This window comes from Schistocerca cancellata, chromosome 6 (genome assembly GCF_023864275.1).
Source record: "Schistocerca cancellata isolate TAMUIC-IGC-003103 chromosome 6, iqSchCanc2.1, whole genome shotgun sequence".
NCBI lineage: Eukaryota > Metazoa > Arthropoda > Insecta > Orthoptera > Acrididae > Schistocerca > Schistocerca cancellata.
Window position 1 is genome coordinate 63,589,309 of NC_064631.1, and position 15,491 is coordinate 63,604,799.

The 15,491-nt window shown below is 45.6% G+C and overlaps 1 protein-coding gene across 1 annotated transcript in view; it reads left to right on the forward strand.

The window, feature by feature from the left end:
* The window catches only part of LOC126190738 (UDP-glycosyltransferase UGT5-like), a 193,471-nt gene that overhangs the window by 98,188 nt on the left and 79,792 nt on the right, over positions 1-15,491 (forward strand). Inside the window, exon 6 of the mRNA XM_049931231.1 lies at positions 7,862-8,081. Coding sequence (XP_049787188.1) covers positions 7,862-8,081 — 220 coding nt within the window. The remainder of the gene's footprint in view (positions 1-7,861; positions 8,082-15,491) is intronic.

Here is a 15,491-nt window from a genome sequence, read left to right on the forward strand (position 1 = left end):
ACATTGGACGATTGAACAGCGGAAAAACGTTGTGTGGTGTGACGAATCACGCTACACAATGTGGCGATCCGACGGCAGGGTGTGGGTATGGCGAATGCCCGGTGAACGTCATCTGTCAGCGTCTGTAGTGCCAAGAGTAAAATTCGGAGGCGGTGGTGTTATGGTGTGGCCGTGTTTTTCATGGAGGGGGCTTGCACCCCTTGTTTTGCGTGGCACTATCACAGCACAGGCTTACACTGATGTTGTAAACACCTTCTGGCTTCCCACTGTTGAAAAGCAATTCGGCGATGGCTATTGCAACTTTCAACACGATCGAGCACCCGTTCATAACGCACGGCACCACCATAACATCTCTGTAATGGACTGGCCTGCACAGAGTCCTGACCTGAATCCCATAGAACACCTTTGGGGTGTTTTGAAACGCCGACGTCATGCCAGGTCTGATCGACCGACATCGATACCTCTCCTCAGTACAGCTCTGCCTGAAGAATGGGCTGCTACTCCCCAAGAAACCTTCCAGCACCTGATTGAACGCATGCCTGCGACAGTGGAAGCTGTCATCAAGGCTAAGGGTGGGCCAACACCAAACTGAATTCCAGCGTTACCGATGGAGGGCGCCACGAACTTGTAAGTCATTTTCAGCCAGGTTTTCGGATACTTTTGATCACATAGTGTAGGCGTCCTCATACTTTTGATCAGATAGTGTATGTTGGATAAACAAACATTCAAACATTAACAAATGTAGTTTTTGTTTTTCAGTCATTTAAAATCGCCTGAAATATGTTGTCTCGCGGATCTGGAACTCTACAGGTGGCTAGACTTCTGTAAACAAAACAACGAAGGACAGGTTACCTCAGGTTCCACTCCGTAAACTGTTAGTTCGTAGTTCCACTGCCCTGAGCGGTGACTGAAGTGTAAGGTTACTACCATCGTGGCAGAACATAAAGATGGCCTCAGCCAGAACTTACTTAATCGTAGTTTATTCGAAACTGCTTGATGCTGTCATTTCTCCACCAGTTTACAATTCGCTATATTTCAGATATTGATGGTTGAAGCTGATGAGTTTAGAATAAAACAGACTGTAACGTAGCTAATTATTCCGAGTTGTCACCTTGCATTGGCCTGGAGCCGGAAGGGGAGGAGATGTCGGTTCTCAGGCTCGCACAGCTGACACTGGCTACTGGGCAGGGCGAGCTGTGTGCTTGCCTACGCTGTGTGCAGCACGTGACACATAGTCTCTATGAATCTGAAGAAGTTCCTGTGGTGTCACCGCCAGACACCACACTTGCTAGGTGGTAGCCTTTAAATCGGCCGCGGTCCGTTAGTATGCGTCGGACCCGCGTGTCGCCACTATCAGTGATTGCAGACCGAGCGCCGCCACACGGCAGGTCTAGAGAGACTTCCTAGCACTCGCCCCAGTTGTACAGCCGACTTTGCTAGCGATGGTTCACTGACAAAATACGCTCTCATTTGCCGAGACGATAGTTAGCATAGCCTTCAGCTACGTCATTTGCTACGACCTAGCAAGGCGCCATTACCAGTTACTATTGATGCTGTAAAACATGTACCGACAAGAGCGATGTTCACCATTTATGGATTAAAGTTAAGTATTCCACAGCTACGTCCTTTTTTGCTAGTCTCATTTCCTTGACCTGTTCCAGACCTCACGCCAGCCTGCGTGAGCTAAAACGCGTGCCTTTCGGCTTCCTCTCATAGTGGGTTGGCTCTCTTGCCAATCCACAACCAGTTCCATTAAGTGTTAATCGATCTTTTTCATACTTAGTATACCAAATTCTATGGATAACTTAACTAAACGGCTAAAATTTCAAATTAATAACTTCAATTCTTTCGGAGATATAAATTATTACCTGAAACACATAATAACCGTGCTGGCATTGTAAAACCGAGGTAGGTTCTGTAATGTATTCAAATGGCTCCAAGCACTATGGGACTTAACATCGGAGGTCATCAGTCCCCTAGAATTAGAACTGCTTAAACCTAACTAACCTAAGGACAGCACACACATCCATGCCCGAGGCAGGATTCGAACCTGCAGCAGCGCGGTTCCGGACTGAAGCGCCTAGAACCGCTCGGTCACAGCGGCCGGCTGTAATGTATTCACCAGTAGTATCACTGAAACTACAACAAATAAGATACGTTCATGTAATCTAATTTTCTGGAATTTTCTTTAGTTTCATTGCCACAGATTTCTGACGTAGTTGAAAGTATGTTGGAAAATTATTATTTTGTTTTGGTTTGGTTGTGTGGGTGTTTTGGAGAGAGTGAGAGAGTGAATGGAGGATATACGTGAAGTGAGAATGTGATATTTTATCAAAGCTGCGTAAATGTAAGCGTGAGAATTTTGTTGTGTAATAGGGGAATTGTGATGTACGTCCGAGCGAGCTTGATTTTGTGAAAGGCAGGCAGAAGAGGCTTTGGATATTAAATTTAATAGTAATTTGTTTTGTGGAAAGGAATCGTATTTTGTTTTCATTAAATTTTATTTAATTTCAGAATTTCCGTATTTGTAGTCTACATTACATGTGATAATCTGAGCAGCTAATATTAGAAATACCGCGAATATAGAAGTGATCGAGGTGATCGGATTGAATGCTTAGCATAACAGCCCGTAGGAATTCAGGATTTCCCGCGCGTTTCATTATAATCTATGAGTCGAAATAGGCGTTCGGGAGCCGTCTTCTGGTAGACACCTATGTTAAATCGCGCTGATCAAATTTGTATCAAAATGAAGAAATCCGCGCTTTTGATTGGTTCTCGGGTAGTTAATGAAAAGTGACTACAGTGTTGAGTACTTTCTGAAAGTTTAAGTAGCTGAATTTAGGTGATATTTGCTTGGGAAGATTTCGTGTCGTACATAAAGTGCACGTGGCGTGTTTCGTGCAGATTACGAGACACTATGGGGAGCACTTCTGTACAAGAAGACTGCTGAACGACGGACTCTGTTAAGCCGCAAATACTCGTGGGTCAGTGACCGTTTAAAACGTTTAAAATATCGCGTCGGACTGAATACCTTCTGTCTGCTTTTGGGTGCGGACTTGTTAGGCAGTAACATTCCATAATTAGCGTCGGGATATTAAATACGGACTTGATAGCCATTTTTATTATTTTAGAGACAATAAACCAACTAAAAGGAAATTTTAGACATTTTTTTCAAACGAGTCATGTTACAATCCCGAACACCCGATAGTTTAACTGACTTCCATCTGCTGCCCATGGTTCAAATGGTTCAAATGGCTCTAAGCACTATGGGACTTAACATCTGAGGTCATCAGTCCCTTAACTTAGAACTACTTAAAACTAACTAACCTAAGGACACCACAAACATCCATTCCCGAGGCAGGATTCGTACCTGCGACCGCAGCAGCAGCGCGGTTCCGGACTGCAGCGCCTAGAACCGCTCGGCCACAGTGGCCGGCGCTGCCCATGGACTGGAGTTATGTGGCCTTTGCGTGGTTGGTATTTAGTCGTATTTTGTCAACGCTGCTTTTGTCGGCCAAACCAATATCCACCATCGCAGAGTGAAGAGACAGACAACCTGAAGCCTGTCCAGGTAGGTGGACAGATTGTTTAAAGGATGGTGAGAGAGCAACCCGGCTCGCCGCAAGACATGTTGCTCGTTGCGTATTGTAATGTTATGTGTGCCTCACTGTTTTTTTTCTTTTTAACTAATTTGTGCCTGATTTTATTCCGAGAAGCTCAGTAATGTATGCAGATACCGTAAATGTAAATGTGATTCAAAAAGTACTTGAAGTGAAGTGGCCGGCTGGTGTGGCCGAGCGGTTCTAGGCGCTACAGTCTGGAACCGCGCGACTGCAACGATCGCAGGTTCGAATCCTGCCTCGGGCATGGATGTGTGTGATGTTCTTAGATTAGTTAGGTTTAAGTAGTTCTAAGTTCTAGGGGACTGATGACCTCAGATGTTAAGTCCCATAGTGCTCAGAGCCATTTGAACCATTTGATGTGAAGTGAAGCGCAGCTGGACAGCAACAAACTCTTCAGCGCGCAAACCCCGCAACGATAGTAATTGTGAATCTTTGAGTATGGACTTAAAAAAGAAAGACAATTGATTTATTAAAAAGAAAGAGGACTGTTAATCTGTATCTTGTGGAAAGAGGACGTGTTGTTAGGCCGTCGCTGAGAACGTATTGTTACATTTAATGAAAATTGATATTTTAGTGATAAAACCGAGTAAAGTATGTGTAAGAGTTGCCAAACATTTATGTATACAAATTTTCTGGAAGTGAAGAATAGAAATATCTTGTTTTTGGAAAAGGAGGTGAACTTCATTGCCGTTGCCGTCTATCAATCGACAGAATTGTAAGTATACAAAGTTAACTAGAATACAGGAAAAGAAATGCATTCTCTATCGTTTTCATTCAATAAGTAACAACCTCTCTTAATTTCTTAATTACAGTAATTGGATTATTTTCTTGTACAATAATAAGGTGCTCAACTCCACTGACTAATTTTGATGTAGTAGGACGTGTAGTTTGAAGGAAGTTTGTTCTCACGAAAAGCAGATTTCTGTTTGATCGTATTTACTTACAACAGTGGTCCCTTAGGTATGAATAGGTACGAAAACTTGGCCTCAAAGCTATCCGCAATACGGCCAAGTAACTAACAGAGTCGTATTTTAAACCTTAAAGAGCAATAACTTCCTCCAAATTGTAATACGTCACCAACTGGTGCAGAAGCTGATCATTCAAGGAGGCAGCGACCAAAATTCAGGTACCAGTTAAGACTTAAAGTAAAAACCTCAATAAAAAATCAATGCTTCTCTCTTTCTCCAAACACATATACTGGGTGACAAGTATTTAAAGCGACAAACTCTGGGAGGTTGTAGGGGACATCAAAACAAATATTTTTCCCTAATGCCATTTTTTCCTATGGGGTTATTTAAACCAGTGGAGGCCGTATTACGCTCTTCAGTTGTTAGAGGCCGCATTACGATCTTCAGTTGTTAGAGGCCATAGTACGCTCTTCAGTTGTAGGCAACTGCTGTCCACCAGTGTACTAGTGCATTGTCTCTCTTTACTAATGGAGCGATACACCTGGAGTGAGTACACTGATATGGTTGGTGCGTACTACGTAGCGCACCACAACGGACGACCTGCACAGCGGGTTTGTCAACAACAATATCCTAATCGCCGTATACGACCTTTGATTCTGTGTACCAGCGTCTGCGTGAGACCGGGTCATTTAGCAGATTACCTGGACAGGGGCGCCGTCGCACGGTAAGAACGCTGCAATTTGAGGAAGCTGTATTGAAGCATGTGGAGCAGGATCCTTCAATCAGCACTCGTGCAATTGCACATAACATGGGGACGAATCAGACGAATGTAAGAACAGTCCTTCGAGAGCAATTGTTACGTCCATTTCACTTACAGCGTGTCCACAAGCTGGAACCAGTTGATTATCCACCCAGAGCACAGTTTTCGCAGTGGTACCTGGAACAGTGTGAAATGCATCCTACATATCCATCCTCTGTGTTGTTTACCGATGAAGCAACGTTCGGGCGTGATGGAGTCTTCAACATGCACAATTCGTATGTTTGGAGTGAGGATAACCTTCATGCCACAGTTAATAGCGCTCATCAAGTGCGGTTGTTCGTTAATGTGTGGGTCGGTGTTGTTGGGGACTGTTTAATTGGGCCGTATCTGATACCTAGGCCATTAAATGGCAGTCACTATTACAATTTTCTCGCTAGAGCATTGCCAGAATTGCTGGAAGACGTCCCGCTCCCTACAAGACAACGCATATGGTTCCAACATGACGGGGCGCGGCACATTTCAGTCGTCGTGTGCGTCGATTCCTGGACCGACGGTTCCCAGAAACGTGGACTGGCAGAGCTGGTGCTGTACCATGGCCTGCTCGATACCCAGATATGTCCCTTCTGGACTTTTTTGTGTGGTTAAAGATGGCGCACCCTTGCTTACGCAACTCCTGTTGCATCAGAAGAGGATCTGGTTGCCCGGATAGTAGCAGCAGCAGGAACAATTCTCGATACTCTTGGGGTTTTTGCCCGTGCCAGATAGAACATGATCCGACAGTGTAACCTTTGTTTACGTGTAAATGGAGGCATTTTTGAAAATCTACTGTAATTGAAATTGAGTTGTGTTAATGTGTTGTCTCTTGGTCATAAAAAATGGAAAAGTGTTCGTTGGTTTAATTAATTTGCCACCAAAGAAATCTTCCTCTACCGGCTTAAATACTTCTCATAGGAAAAAATGACATTAGGGAAAAATACACTCCTGGAAATTGAAATAAGAACACCGTGAATTCATTGTCCCAGGAAGGGGAAACTTTATTGACACATTCCTGGGGTCAGATGCATCACATGATCACACTGACAGAACCACAGGCACATAGACACAGGCAACAGAGCATGCACAATGTCGGCACTAGTACAGTGTATATCCACCTTTCGCAGCAATGCAGGCTGCTATTCTCCCATGGAGACGATCGTAGAGATGCTGGATGTAGTCCTGTGGAACGGCTTGCCATGCCATTTCCACCTGGCGCCTCAGTTGGACCAGCGTTCGTGCTGGACGTGCAGACCGCGTGAGACGACGCTTCATCCAGTCCCAAACATGCTCAATGGGGGACAGATCCGGAGATCTTGCTGGCCGGGGTAGTTGACTTACACCTTCTAGAGCACGTTGGGTGGCACGGGATACATGCGGACGTGCATTGTCCTGTTGGAACAGCAAGTTCCCTTGCCGGTCTAGGAATGGTAGAACGATGGGTTCGATGACGGTTTGGAGGTACCGTGCACTATTCAGTGTCCCCTCGACGATCACCAGTGGTGTACGGCCAGTGTAGGAGATCGCTCCCCACACCATGATGCCGGGTGTTGGCCCTGTGTGCCTCGGTCGTATGCAGTCCTGATTGTGGCGCTCACCTGCACGGCGCCAAACATGCATACGACCATCATTGGCACCAAGGCAGAAGCGACTCTCATCGCTGAAGACGACACGTCTCCATTCGTCCCTCCATTCACGCCTGTCGCGACACCACTGGAGGCGGGCTGCACGATGTTGGGGCGTGAGCGGAAGACGGCCTAACGGTGTGCGGGACCGTAGCCCAGCTTCATGGAGACGGTTGCGAATGGTCCTCGCCGATACCCCAGGAGCAACAGTGTCCCTAATTTGCTGGGAAGTGGCGGTGCGGTCCCCTACGGCACTGCGTAGGATCCTACGGTCTTGGCGTGCATCCGTGCGTCGCTGCGGTCCGGTCCCAGGTCGACGGGCACGTGCACCTTCCGCCGACCACTGGCGACATCATCGATGTACTGTGGAGACCTCACGCCCCACGTGTTGAGCAATTCGGCGGTACGTCCACCCGGCCTCCCGCATGCCCACTATACGCCCTCGCTCAAAGTCCGTCAACTGCACATACGGTTCACGTCCACGCTGTCGCGGCATGCTACCAGTGTTAAAGACTGCGATGGAACTCCGTATGCCACGGCAAACTGGCTGACACTGACGGCGGCGGTGCACAAATGCTGCGCAGCTAGCGCCATTCGACGGCCAACACCGCGGTTCCTGGTGTGTCCGCTGTGCCGTGCGTGTGATCATTGCTTGTACAGCCCTCTCGCAGTGTCCGGAGCAAGTATGGTGGGTCTGACACACCGGTGTCAATGTGTTCTTTTTTCCATTTCCAGGAGTGTATTTGTTTTGATGTCCCCTACAACCTCCCAGAGTTTGTCCGTTTAAATACTTTTGACGGTGTATAAATATTCACATTATTAAGACAAAAGTCATTTTACAGTGTTGTTAATAATGAAACAAGTGAAGTGAAAGTGACAACTGCCCAGCGGTGTGCTGCCCCTGTGTTCCAGACCACCCTAACGCGCGTGTTTTCATCACTCACGGCGGTCAGATGAGCATGGTGGAGGCGACGATGGCCGCCGTGCCGGTGCTGGCCATCCCGTTCGGCGGCGACCAGGTGGCCAACGCGGCGAGGGCGGCCAGGAGGGGCACCGGCCTCCTTCTGGAGTACCAGGACCTCACGCACGACACGTTCAGCAGCGCCCTGGACGCGCTGCTCCACGATGACAGGTACGTCAGCGCGCGGACGGCTGCTAACCGCTTACGGTTGACAGTGCGGTATTACACGTCTGCTACGTTTCTGAAGAGCAGTCCATCATTGTGTTTGCCCCCGAAGAGTATACGGCCACGGTCGCTTGCAGTTACGCGTGTAAATTTTATCTATTTAGCGTATGGCTCATAACATCACAGTAAAAAATTACAGAAACAACATGATTAAAAAAAAAAGAATCACATATGTATAAACAGAGCAATAAATAACAGTTTGTATATAAGGACACCACCAATTGTAAATTTACACTCAGAGAAGAGCAATCACAAACAAACGTCCAGCTTAGATAATACAGGGTGTTACAAAAGGGTACGGCCAAACTTTAAGGAAACATTCCTCACACACAAAGAAAGAAAATATGTTACGTGGAAATGTGTCCGGAAACGCTTACTCTCCACGTTAGAGCTCATTTTATTTCTTCTCTTCAAATCACATTAATCATGGAATGGAAACACACAGCAACAGTACGTACCAGTGTGACTTCAAACACTTTGTTACAGGAAATGTTCAATATGTCCTCCGTTAGCGAGGATACATGCATCCACCCTCCGTCGCATGGAATCCCTGATGCGCTGATGGAGCCCTGGAGAATGGTGTATTGTATCACAGCCGTCCACAATACGAGCACGAAGAGTCTCTACATTTGGTACCGGGTTGCGTAGATAAGAACTTTCAAATGCCCCCATAAATGAAAGTCAAGAGGGTTGAGGTCAGGAGAGCGTGGAGGCCATGGAACTGGTCCGCCTCTACCAATCCATCGGTCACCAAATCTGTTGTTGAGAAGCGTAAGAACACTTCGACTGAAATGTGCAGGAGCTCCATCGTGCATGGACCACATGTTGTGTCGTACTTGTAAAGGCACATGTTCTAGCAGCACAGGTAGAGTATCCAGTATGAAATCATGATAACGTGCTCCATTGAGCGTAGGTGGAAGAACATGGGGCCCAATCAAGACATCACCAACAATGCCTGCCCAAACGTTCACAGAAAATCTGTGTTGATGACGTGATTGTACGATTGCGTGCGGATTCTCGTCAGCCCACACATGTTGATTGTCAAAATTTACAATTTGATCACGTAGGAATGAAGCCTCATCCGTAAAGAGAACATTTGCACTGAAATGAGGATTGACACATTGTTGGATGAACCATTCGCAGAAGTGTACCCGTGGAGGCCAATCAGCTGCTGATAGTGCCTGCACACGCTGTACATGGTACGGAAACAACTGGTTCTCCCGTAGCACTCTCCATACAGTGACGTGGTCAGCGTTACCTTGTACAGCAGCAACTTCTCTGACGCTGACATTAGGGTTATCGTCGACTGCACGAAGAATTGCCTCGTCCATTGCAGGTGTCCTCGTCGTTCTAGGTCTTCCCCAGTCGCGAGTAATAGGCTGGAATGTTCCGTGCTCCCTAAGACGCCGATCAATTGCTTCGAACGTCTTCCTGTCGGGACACCTTCGTTATGGAAATCTGTCTCGATACAAACGTACCGCGCCACGGCTATTGCCCCGTGCCAATCCATACATCAAATGGACATCTGCCAACTCCGCAATTGTAAACATTGCACTGACTGCAAAACCACGTTCGTGATGAACACTAACCTATTGATGCCACGTACTGATGTGCTTGATGTTAGTACTGTAGAGCAATGAGTCGCATGTCAACACAAGCACTAAAGTCAACATTACCTTCCTTCAATTTGGCCTACTGGCGGTGAATCGAGGAAGTACAGTACATACTGACGAAACTAAAATGAGCTCTAACATGGAAATTAAGCGTTTCCGGACACATGTCCACATAACATCTTTCCTTTATTTGTGTGTGAGGAATGTTTCCTGAAAGTTTGGCCGTACTTTTTTGTAACACCCTGTATATAGTCGATTGCCTCTTGGGTCGCCATTAGGAAATCCTGTGGGTCACCCTCATATGACCTTAGTAGGCATTCCTGCACGATGTGTTGGACCGTCTGTCTCTCAGCGCCACAGTCGCAAGCGACCGAAGGGAGTTTACCCCATCTGTGTAAGGAGTCGGCACATCTCCCACTGTTGGTTCTGATGCGATTAAGAGTCGACCAAACTTTGCGAGGGCAATGAAATCCTTTTATGCTGTCGCAGTTTACTGCTGTTCTGCTCTCCCATTCCTCTTTCCATCGGTCATTTATTTTAAAGTTGCTTTGGTGCAGCGCCTGTGCGGTCTTTAGTGGAGGATGGCTAGACCGGAGTCGGTTTCCTTGGATGTCGTGAGTGTCTTCATGGATTTGTAATTGAGGGTTGGTCATGATTTTTTGAAATTCTCTAACCAGAGCGTGTTCTCGGCGCAGGTTAGGAGGGGCTATGTTACTGAGAACGGGCAGCCACACTGTAGGAGTTGGCCTGATTGTGCCTGATATAATACGCATTGTTGCATTAAGTTGGCTATCTACCATGTGTGTGTGTTTGCTGTTGAGCCACACTGGGGCACAGTATTCTGCCACTGGATACACGAATCCAAGTGCGGATGTTCTTAAGGTAGATGCTGTGGAGCCCCAAGTGGTGCCACAGAGCTTCTGCAATATGTTGTTGCGTGTTTTAAGTTTCGCTGCAGTTTTCGTCAGGTGTTCTTTGAATGTTAGTGTCCTATCTAGGGTAACCCCAAGATACTTTGGGTGTCTGTTGTGATTTAGGATTTTCCCGTCTAGATATACATGTAGTTCTCTGTTGGCCATTTTGTTGTTCAAATGGAAGGCAGATACTTCCGCCTTTTTAGCACTAGGTTGTAGCCTCCATTTTCTAAAGTACTCGCCGAGAATCCTTAGGTCACTCGTAAGGATATCTTCGGCAGTTTCTATGTTTCTGTGGGCGGTTGCCAGAGCCCAGTCGTCAGCATAACCAAATTTGCGCGATCTGGTTACAGGCATGTCAGCGATGTAAAGGCTGAAAAGAAGGGGCGCAAGGACAGAGCCTTGTGGGAGTCCATTATTGAGTTTCATCTGTTTACTTCTCTCATTCCCCATTATTACTTGGAAGGTTTTATTTGACAACATATCGTCAATGAGGTTAGTTATCTTCTTGCAGGGGACGGCACAGATTAATTTGTACATGAGTCCCTGTTTCCAAGCTGTATCATAGGCTGCTGTTAGGTCTATGAATGCTGCAGCTACTTTATGTTTCTTCTGCAACCCCGCCTCCATATATGTTGTCAGTGATAGGACTTGATCTGTACAGCAGCGATAGGGACGGAATCCTGCTTGTTCGATAGGGATTTATTTGAGTATAGTTTGGCCTATTATGTTGAGGAGCAGTCTTTTTAGTAATTTATAGACCATACTGAGATGGGCAATGGGGCGGTAACTCTCTGGTCTATCGCCTGGTTTACCAGGTTTCAGGACTGCGATGATCTTTGCTCGTTTAAGTCAGGGAGGAATGTTACCCACTTGGAGAATGTCCGTAAAGAACTTAGCCAGCCATTGTTTTGTGCAGGCTCCGACATGTATGAGGAACTCAGGGTAGATACCATCGAAACCCGGAGCTTTGCCTGGTTTAACCTTCTTCAGGGAATTGGTAACCTCCTCGATACGAATATCTGATGAATATTCTGAGTCCATTGCGCGGGTCCTTTTTAATGTTTTTAAGTCCTTCTTCACTTTTGTTGTGTGCTTTCTATCTCGTGCGGCTCCAGACGCAGAAACTATGCGAGATTCAACCTTGTTGGGAGATATTTCGTCCTTTTATGTTCAGGTGGATTTTCGCCTCCAAGTTTACGCAGTAGGGACCAGGCTTGTCGGCTTGACTTTGAAAAGTCAACGCGTGTAAAGCCGTCAGCATACGGACCGTGCATCCGTACGTTGAGCGCTGAGCGTGCCGAGTTTCTGACGTCATGGCGTGGAACAGCACGCTCGGGAATCTTTCTGAACCTGCAGAGCAATATCTGGCATGTCAGATATTCTGAGCGTGCGTCTGAGCGTTGACCAATGAGATGGCACAACCCCACCTATGTCACACGCACGCCGTCTCCCTTCAGTACAGAGTTGTAAGGCGCCATATTGGCATTCATTTCAACCCTATACGTATATATGCCGTTTCTGAGCACCGGAAAATTGAGAATCACTGGAAAACCCGTTGTTAACTGTGTGACTCGTTCCAATAAAATAGTGAGAAACATCGTATTCGTAGCAAAAGAATTATTGTAACTTGCGTATTATGAGAGTAGGCTATTTGAAGGCAGCGACACACTGAAGATCCACCATAAACAACATTGTTCTTGGTCAATTTCTTATAATTAAATTGCAATTAGTAACATATCTACGATTAAGGTTTTCAGCAAGGGGTAACATAATATGTTGAATTACTACGTCTGTGTTGTTGGTTTAGCAAAGCGGCACGGTAACACAGCGTCCTCGGTCAGAGCGTTAGCTACCCTCTATAATAAAAAAAACTGAGTTAATGAATCATCGACCAACTGAAACGGGTGTCTTGCGACGTCTGCCACGAACAGATGTAACGAACGAAAAAAAATAAAATAAGATTTAAAAAAAGCGTAATGAGTAGTGTCACTGTCCTATACTGCAATGTCTTTTAGGGCGGTGGTTTGCGTCTTGACGCTTCCAAATTTTTTTCCTAACATTTGCGTTTTTATTAGGTTCTGATACTTTATTATTAGTTTAATATAAGTATATACTATAATATTTGATGTTATATAAATATAAGTTTGAGGGGTGACTTTGTTCGATTGGCTTAATCGACAGGACAGCTTGCGCTACTTGTTTAAAGATTTTTGCTCCTTTTTCTTTTACGCTGTGTAATTCACATGTTGCAAAGATTCTGCTACTGGGTAGGAACAGTGATCAAGTAAGACTGACCTTGGGGTTTTACTGAAATGTGGGAATGATGAAATATTGTTTATCTTATGCGGAGAAGTATTCCAAATTTGTATCGCACTGTTTGTAATGGAACTTTTATAAGCCTGTGTCCTTATTGATTGGACATGGTACTTTCCTTTTCGTGGACGATGGAGGAAACGTGCGTTTTAATAGAACTAACGTGAGAATTTTACGCGCCCCCGTTGAGTAAACAGCGTGATTTACGAAGTAGAAACATCCCTCAACTGCCGCTGGAGTGCGTTGCGATCGCGTATACCACGTTGGGGCCCACGTACCGTATGCACAAGTCGCACCCTTCCTGAGCGTTCAGCAGCACGTTGAGCTTGGCACGCTCGACGTTAACGTTCGACAGCACGGTCCGTGTGCCGACAGCACCCCAAGCGTACACGTTCGGAACTACAGAGTTGGAGCACATCCGCCGGTTACACGATACCACGATAGACGTGGGATGTTCAAGAAGCGAAAGTCGATGATAGGAAGGTAAAATCATAATTCAGTCATACTGAATATTCCTGAGAGATCGAGGATCTTATTTACTGTCAACGGAAACTCCCAATCGCACCCACGCCCCCCAACCCCCACCCCCAAGTATTTAGTGTAAAATGGCCCAGTGCATTGCCCGTCAAAAACAGAACACAGATCAAGCATGAAAACAGGAAGAAGATTTACTAAATTGGTGATCCCTTGATGCCTCAGAACATGTCCAACCAACCGATCCCTTCTTCTAGTCAAGTTGTGCCACAAACTTCTCTTCTCCCCAATCCTATTCAATACTTCCTCATTAGTTATGTGATCTACCCACCTAATCTTCAGCATTCTTCTGTAGCAGCACATTTCGAAAGCTTCTATTCTCTTCTTGTCCAAACTATTTATCGTCCACGTTTCACTTCAATACATGGCTACACTCCACACAAATACTTTCAGAAACGACTTCCTGACACTTAAATCTATACTCGGTGTTAACAAATTTCTCTTCTTCAGAAACGCTTTCCTTGCCATTGACAGTCTATGTTTTATATCCTCTCTACTTCGACCATCATCAGTTATTTTGCTCCCCAAATAGCAAAACTCTTTTACTACTTTAAGTGTCTCATTTCCTAATCTAATTCCCGCAGCATCACCCGATTTAATTCGACTGCAGTCCATTGTCCTCGTTTTGCTTTTGTTGATGTTCATCTTATATCCCCCTTTCAAGATACTACCCATTCCGTTCAACTGTTCTTCCAAGTCCTTTGCTGTCTCTGACAGAATTACAATGTCATCGGCAAACCTCAAAGTTTTAATTTCTTCTCCATGGGTTTTAATACCTACTCTGAATTTTTCTTTTGTTTCCTTCACTGATTGCTCAATATACAGATTGAATAACATCGGGGAGAGGCTACAACCCTGTCATGAACTCGCGGCGGATCGACATTCGAACGTTAACCCTACTCTACCGCCGGTCCTGTTAGCCGTCCGCGAGGCGTGCATGTACATAGAGACACAGAAAAACAGGGCAAGCGCTCTCCAAATGTGTAGGTGACTGGATACGCCTTGGTTACATTTAGAAGCAATTTTAGAACACAGAACGGTAACTTATGTCGCGGTCGCATGGATGGATCTGACATAAAATCGATCGAAATGCGAAAACTGGTTTACGCATAGATACAAACTGACCTAATATACATCGAAATGCGGTGAAAATGAGAACGTACTTGTTTATCTTCCGGTTCGCAGGGGGGAATTTGTGCATGGTTCAAGTATGCGGCAACAAGAGGAATGCAGGAAAACGATGACATCGAAGCGAATGGAATAAGGAAGGCAGTCAATATTTTCTCGTTGAATTCGTATTATAGTGTATGTCTACTGAGGTAGCAGTGATACACGCGAGTTGAATACTGTATTTGATGCTTTCCAGGAGGACCGAGAATCATTCACGTCTAAACTTACTCACATGTGTTAAATCATAACAGAGGGTGTACGGGATGATCGACTGAGACAGAGCTGCAACTAGGTACGATTCAAACGTTGACTCATTTATTCTAGAGAAAGACAAGTTGGTGAAGGTAGATTTTTTTTCCAGTATTCTATTTGGATTCTTCAGTCACGTGATATAGCCAGCGTTCTAGTCGTATGCGGCTACGTGTTCGGTATGTGGTTTAAACCACTGTCTACTTGCGATCGTTAACGGTGAACCCGTCTGTCATCAGAGGACTTCCATCTCATGTGTGATTAAAGTTGACACATTCCTCTAAACACACTTTGATTTACGCGATCCCGACCCTCTCGCATGCTTGGTGTAAAATCGAGACGTCAGCGTCATAACTAAGTTAGCTGTGGGTATTTGTGGGGGGCTGTAATCATTGTGCACTTACCCGACAGACGGGTGTTTACAGAGTTGGTGACGGGATGATTTGTAATTTTCGCATGTTGAACGCTGCTGTTATGCGTATCTGTTTGATTGTAGGATGTACTGGCTGCTAATAACTATCATTTTTATATAGACCTGATGGAGTAATAGTATTATTTCC